General features: G+C 38.9%; 1 protein-coding gene across 3 annotated transcripts in view; it reads left to right on the top strand.

The window, feature by feature from the left end:
- Positions 1 to 19,063, top strand: part of CHD7 (chromodomain helicase DNA binding protein 7) — a 133,609-nt gene extending 114,546 nt beyond the window's left edge. For 2 of the 3 annotated variants that reach the window (XM_068395840.1, XM_068395841.1), the window contains exons 18-38: positions 142 to 309; positions 956 to 1,135; positions 1,418 to 1,528; positions 1,614 to 1,819; positions 2,693 to 2,892; positions 3,495 to 3,654; positions 6,707 to 6,796; positions 7,284 to 7,387; positions 8,758 to 8,887; positions 9,166 to 9,238; positions 9,454 to 9,508; positions 10,228 to 10,456; positions 10,625 to 10,833; positions 10,974 to 11,651; positions 12,066 to 12,226; positions 13,888 to 14,115; positions 14,346 to 14,789; positions 15,366 to 15,587; positions 15,998 to 16,138; positions 16,280 to 16,384; positions 17,170 to 19,063. In XM_068395840.1, the coding sequence (XP_068251941.1) occupies positions 142 to 309; positions 956 to 1,135; positions 1,418 to 1,528; positions 1,614 to 1,819; positions 2,693 to 2,892; positions 3,495 to 3,654; positions 6,707 to 6,796; positions 7,284 to 7,387; positions 8,758 to 8,887; positions 9,166 to 9,238; positions 9,454 to 9,508; positions 10,228 to 10,456; positions 10,625 to 10,833; positions 10,974 to 11,651; positions 12,066 to 12,226; positions 13,888 to 14,115; positions 14,346 to 14,789; positions 15,366 to 15,587; positions 15,998 to 16,138; positions 16,280 to 16,384; positions 17,170 to 18,123 (4,848 nt within the window). In that variant the 3' untranslated portion in view covers positions 18,124 to 19,063. The remainder of the gene's footprint in view (positions 1 to 141; positions 310 to 955; positions 1,136 to 1,417; positions 1,529 to 1,613; positions 1,820 to 2,692; positions 2,893 to 3,494; positions 3,655 to 6,706; positions 6,797 to 7,283; positions 7,388 to 8,757; positions 8,888 to 9,165; positions 9,239 to 9,453; positions 9,509 to 10,227; positions 10,457 to 10,624; positions 10,834 to 10,973; positions 11,652 to 12,065; positions 12,227 to 13,887; positions 14,116 to 14,345; positions 14,790 to 15,365; positions 15,588 to 15,997; positions 16,139 to 16,279; positions 16,385 to 17,169) is intronic. The other variant, XM_068395842.1, reaches the window with a different exon arrangement.
- The last annotated feature ends 975 nt before the right edge of the window (positions 19,064 to 20,038 follow it).

Below are 20,038 nucleotides of genomic sequence, written 5' to 3' on the forward strand. Positions count from 1 at the left end.
GGTTGTCCCTCTCTTAAAAGCATAAAGATTATTATTTATATTGAAAGCAATAACTTTTAAAGTAATTCTCTGTATTGACTATTTTAAATTTGTTTCTTCCTTTTATTGCCTGTGACTGAGTATCTGTCTTTGTTTCATCAGGCTCAAGCACGATGTCACAGAATAGGACAGAGCAAATCAGTGAAAATTTACAGGTTGATAACAAGGAATTCTTATGAAAGGGAAATGTTTGACAAAGCTAGCTTGAAGCTTGGCCTCGATAAGGCTGTGCTACAATCTATGAGTGGAAGAGAAAACGCTACAAATGGGGTGAGAACTATTACATTAAGACACACGATCAACAAATGCTATGAATGTGTAACACTTTTCTTGCTTGTTTGTGTTTTAGCTGGAGGATGGTGGTTTTCAGATGGAGTATGGCATATATTTTAAAGTAGGGTTAATTAAGGGCAAGGCTACATGAACTGGCTTGGCCTATCTAATGGCTCACTTACTGCCAAAAGGGGGCAGGTGGAGTCATGTTCTCTCAATCCTCATCCATTCTCATCATTCTACCCTTTACATTACGTTGATCCTGGCACTTTTTGGAGTTCTTGTAGTCAGCTTTTTCTGGTGTAGCCTTTTTGCTTTAGATTTCCTTTGCTTTAGCTTTTTGTTAGGTTGGTAAGTTAAATCTGCTCCCAGGAGGAGTTTAGCAGTCATCAGAGCTAAAGTAAAGGGATTCAGTGACAATGAATTATTAAGTCGTTTAAACCACTCGTATAACTTCTCCCTAAGAATTTTGTTGTTCATATTCTTCTTTTAAAGGCGACTTCAGCATGAATGTTTAATCGACCGTCACCACATTATCTTAGAGTTTCAGTTCTTAAAACGCTAAATAAGAAGACAGTCGGTCTGATTATGCTGTCAGATGTGCACATTGGCTGATGTCATTAAAAAAACCCCTCTGTTACAGGTGCAACAGCTTTCTAAGAAAGAAATAGAAGATCTTCTTCGAAAGGGGGCATATGGTGCTCTGATGGATGAGGAAGATGAAGGATCAAAGTTTTGTGAAGAAGATATTGATCAGATTCTCTTACGGCGAACACACACAATTACTATTGAATCTGAAGGAAAAGGCTCAACATTTGCAAAGGTGTGCATTGACATTCAGAGGAAAATTAATACAATGTGACCAGGATAGATAGAAGTAGTATTGAATTGCCTTCTGTGCCAATTTAGTTTTTCAATGTACTTGTCTCAGATACTTTCTTCACAAATGTTGGGATATCTGCATTTCCGGTCACGATAGTTTCCAGGCTTACCTTTTTCCTCTCTTGTAACTACTACTTTATAAGTCCTGTGTTTACCAGTGAAAATAGATATTCTTTGTAGCATGCAGTTAAGAAAACAATGCATGTGTTTTCACATTTACTAGGCTAGTTTTGTTGCATCTGGGAACAGGACAGACATTTCCTTGGATGACCCTAATTTTTGGCAGAAGTGGGCAAAGAAAGCCGAGCTGGATATTGATGCTTTAAATGGAAGGGTAAGAGCTTTATGATAGTTCCTAGTACAATTAAATTGAAGATTTTTCTCCCTCCTAAATTTCTACATTTTCACTTTCACTTTAGAATAACCTAGTTATTGATACACCAAGAGTAAGAAAGCAAACCAGACTCTACAGTGCAGTCAAAGAGGACGAACTGATGGAGTTTTCAGACCTGGAAAGTGATTCTGAGGAAAAGCCTAGCACAAAGCCCCGTAGGCCTCAGGACAAATCACAGGGTTACGCAAGAAGTGAATGTTTCAGGGTGGAGAAGAACTTGTTGGTTTACGGGTAAGGATATACAGATTAAATATACTGATCGTGGCTGTAGAACTGAAAATAAGGAAATGGTATGTAGTAAATACCTTATCCTTCTCTTGGACACGTTCACGTAATCTCTTACTGTGTAACCTTTACCTCATTACGCTGTATACATGCCAGTGAGATTTTAAGTTGCTGTATATGTAAGTTGCTTATATATGTGTTATTTAGCTTAAAGTATCTGAGTGTCTCACAGATGGCTATGAGCTCACTGGTAAGATATGTAGTTTTGTGATGACAGAATATTTGTTTCTGGGTTCTCATAGTGTAAAGAATTCCTGAGTTATCAAGGTTTAATCTCTCTTTTCTAAGTGTCATGGAGAATAAAAAAGTGTATTTATGAAGAACAATGTAGTTGTGAAATTAACAGTCAATCCAGAGGTTTTCAGCATAGATTCTGGTATTTTTGGCACCACTTAAATTCAGCTATTTGATACTTCAGAATGACTGTCTTTATTTTAGGAAGTTGTGTGCAACAATTGCTAATAATGGATTTCAGGATCAAAATAAGAATGATTCCCCAAATCCCATGACTGTAGGAATTGGTTGAATTTCCTATTTGTAGCTTACTGGGACCATTAGAGTTAAACATATGTACTTTATTATTTTGAGTGTAGTTCAATTGCAGCTTTACGAGCAGTGAACTTATTGCCTGTTCTGTAAAATAAACATTCTTAACTCTTTGGTGCTGGAGGCTGAATTCCCTGACATAACCTGCAAATGCAAAATGCATTAGTGCTAACATAGGAGGTCCCAACTTGCTTGGTACCAGGAGTTAAATTGAAAGTCACAAATCAAAATACCAGTGCCCGGGCTGTTGTGTTGAACATATTTTTCTTATAGCTGGGGTCGGTGGACTGACATCCTCTCACATGGGCGCTATAAACGTCAGCTAACAGAACAAGATGTGGAAACCATCTGCCGGACTATCCTGGTATATTGTCTTAATCATTACAAAGGGGATGAAAATATCAAAAGTTTCATCTGGGATCTCATCACTCCAACTGCAGATGGGCAAACTCGAGCTTTGGTTAATCATTCCGGTATGTCTACCACAATCAAATAATGATGCTACTAAATAGGAAAGAATTGCTTCAGTCATGCTATGTATTTAGTTTAAACTATAGCCATTCTGACATGTCGTGGGATCTTGTCAGGTTTTATGAGTAAGGTGGGCTTTGACTTGGTCCATACTTAAAGGGGAAGTGTCCCTCAGACACTTTGTAGGATGCAGTGCTCTTTCCCTTAAATCGGTTTTGAACAAATATTCTAACATAATTTTTAAGTGGCACCTACTGCTGGAGTTAATCTCTTTCAAATTGTCATAAATCAGAAAGCTTGTTTTCTTATGGCCATTCAGATTCATGAGAGTTTTTACAAGAAATATTTATATAACACCATTTTCTGCCTAGTGCTCTGAATTTTCAAAATCTTCACACCTAAATTTGCATCAAAGTTTTGGTTGATTTTGTTGTTTGCAATATTCTGTACTGAATTATGTTGCTGTTCAGTTTTTGGTGGTTGTGTTGCCCACAAAGGAATTAACATAGCAGTGATAATTAGCTTTAAATGCATGTTTGTAATGCAGTTTGGGGTGAGAGCTTTTCTATTCAGATTGTATAAGAAATATCGGGCTTTTATGTAGGTCTGTCTGCACCAGTGCCCAGAGGGAGGAAAGGCAAGAAAGTAAAAGCCCAGAGTTCACAGCCAGTGCTGCAAGACGCCGATTGGCTCACAACCTGTAATCCAGATGTATTATTTCAAGAAGACAGCTATAGGAAACATCTCAAACATCACTGTAATAAGTAAGTATCAATAAGTATTTCGTTTAGAGGTTTTTTCCTACATGCTCTTAAAAAGTCCACAACTTCTTTTGGATATTTTTAATAGAACACGGGGCCATTTAATAGGATGTAAAGCCCATTATTACTTTTTAATTTGTGTATAATCATCTTAACAGATATCTAGGTACTTCTGTAAGCTCTTTGTGACTGATCAGCGCTTAAAACACAGTTATGAAGAAAATTTGCTACTTAGAAAATAAGAATGGAATCAGATGAAGTTATTCTTTTTACCATATAAAGGAAAGACTATATCCCTACACTAAGTCTATTTCTCTTGACAATTGGCTATCTTTTAAACAAAAGCTGTTTGTTTTTTACCCTTCTTGTGGGGTCTCTCAGGCTAATGTCCTTAAAGTTCTGTTACTTAGATGTTAAACTCAAATATCCACTTCTTAGTTTCCAGAGTTTCGTGTAGTAGTTCACCTGTGTGTGGGTGTACATCTTCTCTGCATTCTTTTTCTCCCTTCCTCTCTTGCTCTTCACATTATACAGGATATTTCTTTTCTCCTTGGAGATAAAATTTCTCACTGAGCATTCTTACCTGAATCAGTGCTCTAATTTGATTTTTGAAATTGTAAACATGTTAATAAACTGAAAGCCTCTGGGGATAAAGATCATCATATTTTGAGTTGGATGTTACGTTGTTTTATTGTTGCATGAATGTCTTTTAAGAACCTCTCTTACATTATTTTAGCTTTTGTTTTGTAATATTTTAGTTATTTTTGTGTCAGCTTCCTTCCACGGTGTCCTAGTTCTCCATCTCAGTTTTGCTTACTATATTCTCCATTATAGACACTGAACCTAACCCTTGTCCCAAAAATACCTTGTTTTGGGGTTGGGGGGGAGGTTGTCTGCTTTTTGGGGTTGGGGTATTTTGTTTTGTTTTTAAATTTGTTAATTGTATCTATACCATACAGATGTAATGCAGTGTCACTGAAAGTTCACAATTACTTTTGTGTTTTTAATGTATATTGTGTCTTACTAATACTGTTTATTTGAAAGATATTATTGATTTGAAAAGTACCTGTGGCCTGTCAATAGGGGGTGTGATGTGAAGGAGGAAAGGCATTTAAGGGGTTTATTAGCTCATTTCCAAATGCTAACCAAACTTACTTCTCGTCTGATGAAAACAGATACTTAAAGAATTGTGTTAGCAAGTGCGCATTCAAATAAACTGCTTTCCGATTTTTTCTAAATTGTTACTCAGATCTGTTATTACATTTCACTTGCTCTTAAAGTAATTAAATTCTTTCTAGTAACATTATTTTAATCTCCCAGGTAACATGTCCTCAGTACTTGTTATATCATTTTGCAGATCAGACTTAAATTCATTTTTAAAATATTGCTTCTGTAATAATACAGTAGAACAATTACAAGGATCAGGAAGACCGATAAATGTGCAAGAACGTTTTCAGTTGCTATCTTTTTCCTTCACTTCCCAGATCCACCAGGACTACGTGAATTGTAGAAGCAACATGTTTAGCCCAGGTCAAATCAAACAGAGTGGAAGCCAATTAATAATCTGAGTAATGTCCTTCAAAAGATAACAGTAGCAATTGGCTTTGTAAGAACTGGTGTCCTTTCCTTACGTAACGTGTGCTGTTTTAATGCATAGGACTCTGGAAAGGTGCAAAGAGACTCTGATTTTTGGTTGATGTTGGGTCTTTTTTTTCCCCTGCTACTCTTCTTTGGCTTGATGTAACAGCTGTTATTGCTTAATACGAAGATGATAGACCCTCAACAGCTTATTTACATAGCTGCACAGGGAGAAGGGACACCTTACTGGTCCCAGTTATAATGCATACAAAAAGCAGCATGTCTGACATGTTTTGAATTGCAGACATGACCTTCATTCAAATCCCTGCTCTTCCGAGGTTTGCTTGAATTACACGTGTAAAACCGGGTATTGCTCCGGTTGCATCAGATCTCTAATGAGGAGCCCCCAAAACTAGTGGTGGTCTAAATTTTTCATGCAAGTGGGTGATCAGATTACTGCCTCCCTGGCCACCCTTGCTGTTCCAGGAACAGCAGCAATTCAACAGTTGCCGTGATGGATTTGGGTACAGTGAGAGGGCAGGCTGAATAATCTCCATTTTAGCTGGTACTGATTTTACTTCATGAACTAGGCAGCAGGGGGTGCCCTGAATTGGGTAAACACAGGAGAGTAGGATTATTTTCAGGTAGATACTTTTCCTACAGAGATGACCTCTTTCCTAGTCTCCTTGAAAAGCCAGAGCCAGCTATTCTCTCTCCTGCCAGCTTCAAGTGTGACCACAACACCTGACAGCACTTCCAAAAATGACTGTAGTATTGCAGAGATGGGGAAAAATAAACATGGGCAATGAAGATTTTTCACTTCCTTGTAGCAGTTAGGTTGTGCACAGGTAAAATTAAATAGCAGTTTGAACTATAAAGAGTAAAAATAGTTAATACCTCCCAAGGGAAATGGGGGATTATTTTTTTCCCCCATTCTCGGAAGCAAAAAGTTGTGTAATATGAAAAACCTGACATTCCATATTGAGGGTTTATTGTAAGGTAGTAAAACCAGATTTTATATCTCGTTTATTCCTACAACTTCTGATGTGCTTCCAAAAATGGTATTAAGGCAGCAGCTGAGGAAATTTTATGAGATAATGAAGCAGAACAGTTACTGAAAGCCATCTGCTCAGTTGTTTACAAACTTGCTTCAATACTTCAGAGGCAGTGGTAGAGTACGTGTCTAAACTTCACAAGCTGCACTAGGTAGAACTAAATGAAATGCGCCGGGGCCGGGCTGAGCTGGGTCCCTCTCTGTGCAGTGTAAGCGGTTGCCAGGCAGGCCTGTTGGAAGCCAGCAGAAAGCACCACACAGAGGTGATTATGTGCCACCATCTGTCACGCTTCAAGCCTACCATACAGCATGGCTAATCAGCCTTGGCAGGATGATGGATGAACAGCAGCAGCTGCCAAAAGCCACTGTTGGCAAACAGTCCTGAAGTTAAGAACTTTTTCCCCCCTCTGCCTTCCTCTTCAGGGTCCTGCTGCGTGTCCGCATGCTCTACTATCTACGACAAGAAGTTATAGGGGACCAAGCAGACAAGATCTTAGAGGGTGCTGACTCAAGGTTAGTGCAAGTGCAGGTTTATTTTTTGCTTTATGATGCTGGCTTTTATAAAGTACACCTACTCTAATAATGCAGCGTTTTAAGGTTGTCACGCTTTATCTCTTAAATGTCTATTCTCAAGCAGCCTTATTATTTTATCAAGTACAGTGGGCATTTTCTTGGGGGAGGAAACAATGTGGGAAATGACGGAAGCGGATTTTCAGTTTTCCTAATATTGAAGGATTATTGTATCTCAATTTAAAAAATTTTAAAAAAATATACAAAGACCTTGAATGAATCATATTTGGATAACCATTGGCACTCCACTCCCAAAATAGCCTAACCATCCTAATTATTTTTTAGGGTATTTCAGTTTCTGTGTTGGGTTTTGGGGTTTTTTAACCCCTCAAAATTAATATTTACAGAACAGCGTGAACCACTTTTTTTTTTAAAAAAACATCTTTGTCTAGTAATACCTTTGAGAATGTATATAATGCTGTCTTCATAGTGAAGTAGACATATGGATACCTGAGCCATTCCACGCCGAAGTTCCTGCAGACTGGTGGGATAAGGAGGCGGATAAATCCCTTTTAATTGGAGTATTCAAACACGGTAAGTGATGTCTCACTCTGAACAAAACTCGCTTGTAAAGCTTTCTGTGTGTAGGACTGTTCAGTCATAATATTAACAAGTATTGTTCCAAAGAACTGTTGGCTTGTATCTCCCTTTTTTCTTGCCTGCATTAAAAACCTAATATGAGCTGTAAATATCAGATGCTGTTTTTAAATGTTTGCAGAACATTTGAGAAGAAAACATTACTTTCTTGGCTGTCAATAAAACAAAACCATATTTGTTTAAATAATAGCCAAATAGTAAGATAGATCTCTGTAAACTTTGCTTCCAGCACTGTTTCACTTGCTAACTCTGCCAACCAGTGTCAAAGTGGACGGTGGGCTTAACCTCTGCTATTAATCTGTACAAGTGCCTCCTGGGCTTTGTTCCAAGCAATATTTCACAAATGTCAGTGTTGAGAACTCCCGGCTCCCTTGAGTGGGATGCAGCCTTGTTAACTTTGAAAGGCTGGGGATGCAGAGCTGGCATGATATATACAGTGAGCGATTCCTGATTATAATCCCAATTCTCTGGAGGTCGCAGAGGTATTCTCAGCAGCCCAGCCTGACTAAAGGGGAGAATGATGGCTTATAAAACCTTTCATGATTACAGTTTGGCTTGAGGCTCTACAGCAGTTAGGAGCAGTGTGTTGTAGTACAAATCCTAATTGAATTGTGCTGTTCTGCCTATGTACAGCAGCTCTGTTTTGTGGGCTCAGCTGAGGCAAGTCTAGTCTAAAAATGATTTTCCTGCAGTGCACTGTTGGGATCTGCCATTTTCCATCTAGTCAACTTGGGCAGTAAAAAAGCAAACAGCAGTTTGAAAGCCATAGAGGGAACAGTGTCATCTTACTGACATGCATCATCCTAAACCTAATAAGACAGGTTCGTTGGCCTTATGTATAACCCATGTATATAGCATTTTTGCAGCCTACGTTGAGGGTTCCAGCACGGCTGGAGCTATAGAAAATGCATGTGTGTGTGTGTTTCCATTCGCATCTGCATGTTTCCAGTAGGGAGTACTGAATGTGGAGAACCACTGCGAAAGTCATATAGGAAGCTTAAAGAATTTTTTCACTTGTGAAAGTTTTTTACTTTGCCTTATGAAGACATTAAATTGAATGCTTTCTTCAGTATCTACTATTTATTAATGTTATTGAGGTGACAGTGTTTCTGGGCTGATGGAATTTACCAATATGAAAAATTTCATTACATGAATGAAATGGTTGTTTCCAGCACGGTGACAGCTCCTTTGTTTTATTTAAAAATAAATAAATTAATCCAGAAAATTGTACTTCTACTGCCTAAACCTATTCTACTCACAGTTGGTCATAGCTTTTAAAAAACATTTGTCTGACGCTCTGCATGCAGGTTATGAGAAGTACAATTCTATGAGAGCTGATCCAGCACTCTGCTTTCTGGAGCGGGTTGGCATGCCTGATGCGAAGGCCATAGCTGCTGAACAGAGAGGGACAGACATGTTAGCAGATGGCGGTGATGGGTAAGGAGGACATGAAAAAATTAATAAACTTTATCAGCATTGTATGTGGTGGCATGAGTTCATATGTCATATTTTGCTTACATCTCGACTGAGGATCTGAAGTGATCATACGATGTAAAAAGTACATGGAATTGTTTACAGAGTTGAGCATGAAATATAAATGTGTAACTTGGATCACCGTACTGATGGCTTTTGTAGCTTTTTTGGTTTTGTCCAGAAAATCAGCCCCCTTCCAAAACCAATATATTTCTTGAAAATGTCTCTTAAATATTTTATAGTGGTGAATTTGACAGAGAAGATGAAGATCCAGAATATAAGCCAACCAGAACTCCTTTCAAGGATGAAATTGATGTAAGAACTTCCAGCTTTCTATAATTACAAATATATATAATTATAACTGATTCTTCATGATTATTTTAATGTGCAGTTCTTAAGTTTAAGAGTTATGGTATGAACACACCTTACAAAGATTGTTTGCTGCTGTGTTTGAGAGATGACATATTCTCCTGAAATGATAACACGTGGTCAAAACTGAAAACTAAAATAACTTCTGTCTTCTCCCCAAGGAATTTGCAAACTCACCTCCGGAAGACAAAGAGGAGTCCATGGAAATACACCCAAGTAAGACTATAACAAAGAAATTAAAAAGGCAAAAATGGACCATTTAGTTAAAGGGGGACTGTTTATATTGCCACATGACGGGATAGGTGGTGTTTTGGGAAAACACCACAGTAAAATTTTTACTGATAAATCTCTTCATGCTTCACATCTTTCGAAACAATTATTTACTGTCTTTGAATAATCCACATGATGGCTTTCTGGGTTTCTAATTACATAGTAGAAATTGTGATGATAAAGACCGGATGTTTCATAATGCAGCCGTTGACATTTTTGTCGAGATAATCTTGGAAGTTATAGATACGTTGTTTCCTCAGTATGGAGGAAAATTGCCAAGTTTAAGTGAGAATAATAAAGTGGGAAATCATAAGTGTAGGTGTTTCCTCAGAGGCAGAATAATCTTCTCAGTAATATATTTAAAGATGCATTGCATTAATTTAAATACTCACAGTATTCGTAATATGTTTGCATTCATAACATTGGATAATAATGCTTGATGGTTATCTCTGTGTTTCACAAACATTTCTGAGTTCTTAGAGTTGGTTGGTTCGATCCTATTTTTTATCTCCTACCAATGTAGTTACCCTGTTTCTAATTCGTTATGCACCAGTATTAGAGGCATATGTTCTTATCTGATAAAACAGGAATCCAGTTCTAGCCATAGAACCTTTTAAGCGTTTAGTGGTGGTTTTGCAGTGCACAAATACTTCTCTATTCTGTAGGCAAGCACAGTGAAAGCATTGCTGAGTTGGGCCAACTCTACTGGCCCAACACTTCAACCCTGACTACCCGTCTGCGTCGCCTCATTACTGCCTATCAGCGCAGCTATAAAAGGCAACAAATGAGGCAAGAGGCACTAATGAAGACTGACCGCAGGAGACGTCGGCCTCGGGAAGAAGTGAGGGCACTAGAAGCAGAAAGGGAAGCTATAATAACTGAAAAACGACAAAAGTGAGTTTCTTGGTGATATCTTTCTCTAAATCTTACTTGAGCTTATGTGTCACCAGTATTGCTCTTCTGTTTTGAAAGAATAAACAAAGGGGGGTTTGGGGCATCCAAACTGTGTTTGGACTCTCATTTATTCAGTGGCCTGACTTCTCTTGCTTCTTCCTTGACTAGATGGACAAGAAGAGAAGAAGCTGATTTTTATCGTGTGGTGTCTACTTTTGGAGTTATTTTTGATCCTGTAAAACATCAGTTTGACTGGAATCAATTCAGAGCCTTTGCCAGACTTGATAAAAAGTCCGATGAAAGCTTGGAAAAGTATTTTAACGGCTTTGTGAATATGTGTAGACGAGTGTGCCGAATGCCAGTCAAACCAGATGATGGTAAGTTTTAACTGACTGTTGAAATAAACGTGACTGTTATGAGGCAGTGAGACTGTTGAAACTTCGTGCCCAGGTGTAATGATTTCGAAACAGGTGTACATTTAATCCATGTTAAACAATCCAAATTGGTATCATTTCAGAACCGCCTGATCTTTCCACTATGATTGAGCCGATCACAGAAGAGCGTGCTTCTAGAACTTTATATCGCATAGAACTGTTACGGAAGATCCGTGAACAGGTTCTCCATCACCCGCAGTTGGGGGAGAGGCTAAAACTTTGCCAGCCAAGCTTGGACCTGCCAGAGTGGTGGGAGTGTGGTAAACATGACAAAGACTTACTGATTGGTGCTGCTAAACATGGAGTCAGTAGGACAGATTATCACATTTTGAATGATCCTGAGCTCTCTTTTCTTGAGGCTCACAAAAACTTTGCTCAAAACAGAGGGACAGGTAATGCAAATACTGTCTCTTCTGTAAACCCTCTGGCTGCTGGCTGCAGTCAAACACCACCTATTGTCCCATCCACACCAGTACAAGAAGAAAAGACTACAGAACAAACGGAGTCTAAAGTTGAAGGGTCTGAAAATCGAGCAGCCAAAGAAAAGTCTGATGTCAAAGAGGAGACAGATATTGCAGATAAGGACACTAAACCGGACTGTGACGCTGAGGCTGAGCCTGGGTCTGTTAAATGTGAATTGAAAGACATAGAAATGAGTACAGACGTAGACCCAAAATCTATTTCTGAGAAAGGTTCGGAAGAAGACGAAGAGGAGAAAATGGATGATGATGATAAATCGGAAGAATCTTCCCAACCTGAAGGTAATGTGTTGGTCAGATCGATTCTGTGTGCTTAGCACGAGCCCCACAGCTGTTGTAACTTGTGCCAGCTGGTAAGTGGCACACACAGAGCCATTATGGAGCTCAGGATGCGCTACATGTAGCAGTTCCTCTGCCCTTCCGTGTATCAGGTGGCTAGATGAGCTCTCATAAAGGCCATCCAGCATCAGCAGGGTATTCTCCCACAAGGGATGATTTCTGAGATAGCTTACTGAGCCAATAAGCATCGTCTCTGTGCCAAATGCAGAAGGCTAAGGCTCTGCTGGAGTAATTACTGAACAAAAGCCTGAGTTAGAAATGTTGTGTCAAGCCTGGTTGTCTTAACCTATTTGGTTAGGTTAACTTTGGGTGGTTGGGAACTTTTGTAGTTAATGCCTGATCATGGTTGTTATTCAGCAGGAGCAGTTTCTCAGGGTAAGAATTTTGATGAAGAAAGCAATGCCTCTATGAGTACCGCAAGGGATGAAACACGCGATGGATTCTACATGGAAGATGGGGATCCCTCTGTGGTTCAGCTGCTTCATGAGAGAACATTTGCCTTCTCTTTCTGGCCTAAGGTTGGTTAGGGGTAGAAGGGCATGTGTCTTTTTCAGTACAGATAAAATAGGGGAAATGTGTTTGCAAAATAACAGCAAGGTTTACATGATTCTGCACTTCTAGTGGGCAAGGGACTTTTTTCTACGAACAACTTGTGGAATAGCATTTTTTTCTTCAATTTCATACAAATTAGCAGAGGAAATGAAAGGAATTGCTTTACTGAAAATAGTGTCATTTAGTAAAACAACAAACTACCAACAGAGATGAGTTCCTCATAGGCTCCATAACAATATGTCAGCTGAATCACACCTCTCACACCTCTATTGGTGGAAGCAAACTTAGGATTTTGAGTTATGGATTTCATCTGCAGAGCAATCTGCAGTGTTGAGCACGGAGATTTTGTAAGATCACCTTTTTATTTTGGGGTGAGGAGATTGTAGAGAAGAGTATTGGTGACCTACATGATCCAAGCCATTATGTAATGTTGACAGATGTAATTGTATTAAGGTATCCTGCAAACATAAGCAGCAGTTTTAGATAGGATAAAGCTATATCTTATTTTGTTAACAACGCAGAAAATTATCTAATATAAAATGTTTTTAAAAATATGAAACCATAACCTCATAATAAATCCATACGTAATTTAGTACTTTCCTTTGCAGGAAGGGGAGAGAGAAAAATAAAGTAGTAATAGTCTTAAGCTTACTAATCACCATAACAGGGCCATCTGGTTTGGGACGGGGGGGCAGGGCAGGGGGACCTTGCTCTTAATAGGCTTATTCCTGGGGAAAGCAAGCAGTCTGTTGCAGCTGCTGAGGTTTGCTAGTGGCTTTTGCACTGTTTTGCTGTTCAGGAAGCTAACTGATGCTCATGTTCCCTACCCAGCAGTATTTCTCATAGTTCTGAAGTTTCTACTACTTCGGGCAGGCTAGCATAGAATGTGCTTGAATACTGAAATGGATAAAATCAAATGATATTCATCATCTTTGCTTTCAGCATGTATTTTGGAAACACAGACTAAAATCTTGCTCCAGTCGTAGTGTAAAAGTGAAACAAAAAATCCTTCATCTGTATAGGTTCAGCATAAGTAGACTAATAAACATAATTAGAGATTTTTAGTGTACACGCTTCAGTGAAATTTGAAGTGATAATGGGCGTGGAATGAAAATTGACATTCATTAGATGTCCCTAGGTTGGTGCCCGTTTCATAATGTTGAACTTTATTAATAGTGACGCTAATGAGGATCCGCTTCCTAGGACAGAATTGCAGATCCAGCCTCTTGGATCTCGAGAACTGCAGCTTTGAGATACTGATTGCAGATGTTTTGATTTTTCCCTTCCTAACTGTTGATTTTGCTAACTACTGAAGTTTTGCAGTGTAAAACAATAGTGAGTTTTTGGTAAATTTGTCAGTTAGTACATTGTTGTACAGAATACTTGATCTGTCTTCCTCCTTCACCCCAATATAAATGCAGCTTTTAAATTCTAGTGATGTTTTACTTCTACAAAATTGTCTGTGTATTAGCTTCTTGTAAGGTGATCGCTTTATCCTGACGTGCAAGAATAGTTGGTTTTGAATGTGTTTTTAAGCTTTGGAAGCTAGATTGTGTCGTTGTACTCATTTGAGTTTAAAAGGCAACTTTTGCACTGAAGGTTCATTACGTACTTTTCCTTTATGCAGGACCGAGTAATGATCAACCGATTAGACAACATCTGTGAAGCAGTGCTGAAAGGGAAGTGGCCAGTAAATAGGCGCCAGATGTTTGATTTCCAGGGAATCATACCTGGGTATACTCCAACAGCTCTGGACAGTCCTCTACAAAAAAGGAGCTTTGCAGAGCTCTCCATGGTTGGTCAAGCCAGTGTCAGTGGTAGTGAAGATATCACTGCTTCTCCTCAGTTATCAAAGGCAAGGCTGCATCTTTCCCTTTCTTATATAAAACATTTTCTCTTATATGTGCTTCTTTTGCATAATAGAAAAGTAAAAAATAGATTTCTTTAAATAAAATAGGAAAAATAAGTGTTTCTTCGAATAAAATGAAGGCTTTGTTTTCAGAGTTATATGTTTGGACTTTTATTTTAAATTCTGCGTAGCAAACAGAGCTTTGCTAATGTGTGGAAATGCTCATTTTTCATTAGGAAGATGCACTCAATTTATTGGTTCCACGTCAGAGGAGGAAGAGACGAAGAAAGATTGAAATTGAGGCTGAGAGAGCTGCCAAGAGGAGAAATCTTATGGAAATGGTTGCCCAGTTACGTGAGTCTCAGGTGGTCTCAGAAAATGGACAAGAAAAGGTTGTAGATTTATCAAAGGCCTCACGAGAGGCAACAAGTTCTACCTCAAATTTTTCATCTGTTGCTTCAAAGTTTATCTTGCCTAATGTCTCCACACCCGTGTCTGATGCCTTTAAAACTCAAATGGAGCTGCTGCAAGCAGGTCTTTCACGCACACCCACAAGGCATCTACTAAATGGCTCTTTAATGGATGGAGAACCGCCTATGAAGAGGAGGAGAGGAAGGAGGAAAAATGTCGAAGGGCTGGATCTGTTATTTATGAGCAACAAACGGACATCATTGACTGTAGTAAGACAGCAACCTTTTTGTCTCATATTTGTGCTTCTGTGTCTAGTACTTTCTGACTGTGAGTTTAAAGTGTTGTTATACTCTCCCTAATAGTAATGTACAGTTTTTACCCAACCAGCTTTTTCTTTGTGTTTAGAGCTGTTACTTCTTTTTGAACCAAACAAAATATTGTTCACGTCAAGTTTTTACTGTAGCAAATTGTAGCTGACTTTTAAGTAGCTTGTACTTTAAAAAAGACTTTTTTTTTTTTACCCAAACCATAATATAACAACATACCTTTTGAGGCTTAAGTATGTCTTTCTCACATGTAGAAAAGGGAAGGTCTTGGGGGCCATTAACTGGAAATGCACGAAAACTGCTCTGTCTTTAGCTGTATGTTCTTTAATGTTCAAGGATGCTAAATTTACAAAATTCCCTAATGCAACAGTGTTGCTTTACATAGTATGAATATTTAAACTCCATTAACTTTTGTGTACACAAAATCTCCTTGAGCATTTAGCTTCAGTCCCTGAAATTATTTTTCCCAGGTAACTGTTCCCTTGAAGTGAGAATTAATACAGATGTTAATGTTTTCAGGAGGATGCAGAAGTGACCAAAGCATTTGAAGAAGATATGGAAGCCCTACCAGCAAGGAACATTCCATCTCCTGGTCAGCTGGACCCAGACACTCGCATCCCTGTAATCAATCTAGAGGATGGGACCAGGCTGGTGGGAGAGGATGCTCCTAAAAACAAGGATTTAGTTGAATGGCTCAAATTGCATCCTACTTACACCGTAGATATGCCAAGTTATGTACCAGTAAGTATGCAATTCTAAAAATGTTGTTGTATTATATTAATAGAGAAGTTGGTTTTACAGACGTCAAAATTAATTTCCTCACATTGGGCATAGTCATTGGGTTTTTTAACTGTTGGTTTTCAGTAGAGGTTTTCTCTTTAGCCACGCTTACTATAGTGTCTTAACGCCCAAGTGGCACTGGGGTGTATGGGTTGCTTTTCCTTTCTTAATATTTGTATGTATCAGTGTGTTAGAACACTGTGTCAAGTTTTGCAGAATTTTTTCATCTGATAAGAAAAAAAAAGATTTTTCTGAGATAGTCTGAGGGTAAAGCAATTGGCCCCTTCTTAAAATTGTTGTGAGAAGGGCTTCTATGGTGATTTTTGTCGAGAGAATGAAAAACTAAAAAGCAATACATTTCTCCTTTCCAGAAGAGTGCAGATGTGCTGTTTTCCCCATTTCAGAAGCCGAAACAAAAACGACACAGATGTCGAAACCCTAATAAACTGGATATAAACACCTTGACAGGAGAAGAAAGGGTACCTGTTGTAAATAAGCGAAATGGAAAGAAGGTAAAAATTAAGTTACTTCAGTGAAAGTCTTTACTGCCATCCCTCAGAGATGAAAGTGCACAGATAGAAAATGACCATATAAATAGTTGTTTGGTTTTGTTGGGGTGTTTTTTAAAGTATTAAACTTGTCTTTTGCATTAGATGGGCGGAGCTATGGCCCCTCCAATGAAGGACTTGCCAAGATGGCTGGAAGAAAATCCTGAATTTGCTGTTGCTCCAGATTGGACTGACATTGTTAAACAGTCTGTAAGTGAAACACTCATTCCATGCTTCACTGTAGATTATAGCAGGGAAAAGTTGAAGGCTGTGTAAATTGATTATTAAGTCTTTATCTCATAGCTAGTTTTGAGCTGAGGAAATTGTAGTGTCTGGGTGGGAGTTACCCAGCTCGGGGGGATGGTGATAGGAGGCTGCTGCAGAATGGGATTGAAGTACGCTCGAAAAATCAGCTGCAGTAAGGCAGCCTTCAGCATTTGTTTTGTGTTATTTTTTTCTTAGAAGCAACAATCCTTAATAAACACAGGTATTCGTACATTAGGAACTATTAAAGAAATATTTGTTGTATTCATAACAGAAATAAATTCATCATCTTGGTAACAGGCAGCATCAAAGGATTAGATTGTCTGCCTTTTGTTTTACAACAATGTGAAAATAAAGGGTACAACTCTACAAATACTCATTTTAATAAAATATTACTATACTGAAGTTCAGTATGAAGTACAAAGGTATAAACTCGTAACTGCAGTGTATCGGAGGGAGGGGTTTTAAGTGAAGCTACAGTTTCAGCATGTTTTCTTTTACTGCTGTGTTTAAATGTACAAAATCTGTGACTTTGTTTTCTTCAGTTTTTCTTGCATGTTCTACTGCCATTGACTTTAGTAGCTAGCTAGTCACCATTTGCCAGGGTTGAAAAAGCACTTTTAGAGTATGCTGAAATATCCCTTCTGTTTCTTCCATCATCATCAGTTAACTGCCGAAAGCTATAAAAGCTAATCGAGAATAAAGCTTGTTTTTTCGCATCCCTTTTTCAGGGTTTTGTTCCAGAGTCCATGTTTGACCGTCTTCTCACTGGACCTGTTGTGAGGGAGGAAGGAGCAAGCAGAAGAGGAAGAAGGCCAAAAAGTGAAATTGCCAAAGCAGCTGCAGCAGCCGCTGCTGTAGCATCAACTTCGGGAATCAACCCACTACTAATGAACAGTCTATTTGCTGGAATGGACCTCGCAAGCCTCCAGAACCTACAGAACCTGCAGTCTCTACAGCTCGCAGGCCTCATGGGCTTCCCACCAGGGCTAGCAACAGCTGCTGCTGCTGGCGGGGACGCTAAAAATCCGGCTGCCATGTTGCCTCTGATGTTGCCAGGGATGGCAGGATTGCCCAATATGTTTGGACTAAGCGGATTGTTGAATAACCCGATAACGGCTACTACTGGAAATGCCACTACTGCTTCTGGTCAAGGAGAGACTGAGGATAGCGCTTCAAAAGCTGAAGAGAAGAAAAATGAGAATGAAGAGGAGAACAAAGACTCTGAGAAAAGCACAGACGCTGTTTCTGCTACTGACTCTGCGAATGGATCTGTCAGTGCTGCTACTGCGGCAACTACCGCCACTGCCACCACTACCACCACCACCAACACTGGATTGCCCACAAACCCTCTGGCCTTCAATCCTTTCCTGCTGTCTACCATGGCTCCTGGCCTCTTCTATCCATCTATGTTTCTACCTCCAGGACTGGGAGGATTGACTCTGCCTGGTTTCCCAGCACTAGCAGGACTTCAGAATGCAGTGGGCTCCAATGAAGAGAAGGCTACTGACAAGACTGAAGGAGCTGCCTTTAAAGACGACGAAAATCTCGAAGGCAGTGATGCAGAGGAGAGCCTTGATAAAACTGCAGATTCCTCCATTTTAGAAGATGAAATAGCACAGGGTGAAGAATTAGACTCACTTGATGGGGGGGAAGAAATAGAAAACAATAAAAATGATGAATAACCAGTACCAGTTACGTTTAAAGTGTTTTAAACTTTTGACAAGTGGTAGTCCTACTGTTTACACTCACAGTTAATGTCCATACTTAGTTTTTATAAGCTGTTCTGTAACATAGTGTAGCAAAAAAAAAAAAAAAAAAGTTCAAGTCATGTTATACAGATGTGTCAAAAGGTATCTTGGTCATTAAGTATTGTGCAGTGCATTATTTATTATCCCTAGGAGAGATGAAATTTGAGAGGTGATCATGTCTTTTTAAGGAAATTGACATAATGCTCTGCTTTTTTTTTCTTTTGGTACCATTGGTATTATGAATTAAGCAGCAATTTGTAATCAAGTGGCACTAATAGAAGGAAGTGCTGCTTAAAGGAAGGATGAAGTTATATATTTAATTTTTTTATTTTTTTTTTTTTTTTGCTGTGAAGGTCAAGATGAAATTTACCACACATATCGTACTCGCGCTTCATTTTGACTGTATGGGAGTTCACCCGCTCACATGCGCGCACACCCCCACACACACACACTCTCTCTCTGACAATCTTCATGATAGTGTGAATGTCTCTGTCTTGAGACGCAGCAATAATAAGGCAGCTGTTGAATGTGAAGAGTACCTTTTGGAAATTAACCCGCGGAGAAGGTTCTTACAGGATAAAGCTACAGTTTAATCGTCTCGTGATCTTGTAATGCACTGGTATAAACAAAAAGAAAAAAATCAGGTACCTTTTTTAAATTAAAGGACTTTGTTACTTTAGCCACAAAGCTAAACAGCATTACCTCAACTCTAAACTAGCCTTGAAGTTTACAGACATGACTTTGTAAATGTATTGTTTTTCTTTGTTGTGATGTCTTTTTATTTTTTTTTTCTTTGGAAACTGCTATCATGTAAGATAAGATGTAAATTGCTGCCAACTGTAGTAATGATGCTTTTAATAAAAGTGACCCATGATATGCAGAGATGTAATTATAGAACATAGTGGTTAGGGACATCACAACTGGTGTTCACTTTCTGTATTTGCATTGTGGCTTTTTTATAGCATTTTTCTGCTATATTCTTTATAGATTAGCAGCTGTAAATGCTGAACTGATTGTCTTCAAGGGACTAGGCAGGAAGAGAAACCTTGAATTACCATCATATTTTCCACTCTAAGTAACTCTACAGAAATGCACAGTAAAAACCCTACTTTACTCCTTCAAAGGGGCATGAGAGACTGAGAATACTTTAAAATGTGTTCAGCATGTGATAATGTGGTACACTAAAGAACAAAAGGCCAAAGAAAAATGAGGCTTTAATAGGCACAATATCTAGGTCATTTATCCTTGGTTAATGGGTAGAAAAACACAATGCTGTAGTGACAGCAAGGGATACAAAGGCTCTGTGGTATCCTGTAGACCAGAGCTTGTGATGCCAGAAACCACTGTGTCAGACAACCTACATGAAACTAAAACTGACCCACTTTTCATAAAAACCAGTGTATATTCTAGAGAACTACCGATTTGTACCCTTTTGTGACCTTTTGATATTTGAGACAATGTACCACTTGAGAACTTCTGTTTTCACAGTGTTGTCACCTTGACAGACACGTACACAACCATCTCAAGAGCGAGGATAAAAGGTTAGATTTTCAGTAGAGTACATGAAAAATCAGCTGTTTGAGTAGCCAGCTGTGGGTGAACCCCCATCTTAGGACTAATAATATCTGTGCTTTTGGAATGCTGGAGAGCTGCAAACCTCGCTGTCATGTCCACTGCGAATTTGCACGAGAGCTCAAATGGACAAGTTATTGCAAGGCCAAAATTTGGTCCTGAGGGGGGCGTATGAAAAGGAGTGAACTTGGCCTGAAAAGACCATTTCATGAACGATGAAAGTAGATGAGAAATGAAGGCTTAGGAAGTGAATTTTGTGTGAATGAATCACAGGCAT

Source organism: Nyctibius grandis, chromosome 3 (assembly GCF_013368605.1).
Source record: "Nyctibius grandis isolate bNycGra1 chromosome 3, bNycGra1.pri, whole genome shotgun sequence".
NCBI lineage: Eukaryota > Metazoa > Chordata > Aves > Nyctibiiformes > Nyctibiidae > Nyctibius > Nyctibius grandis.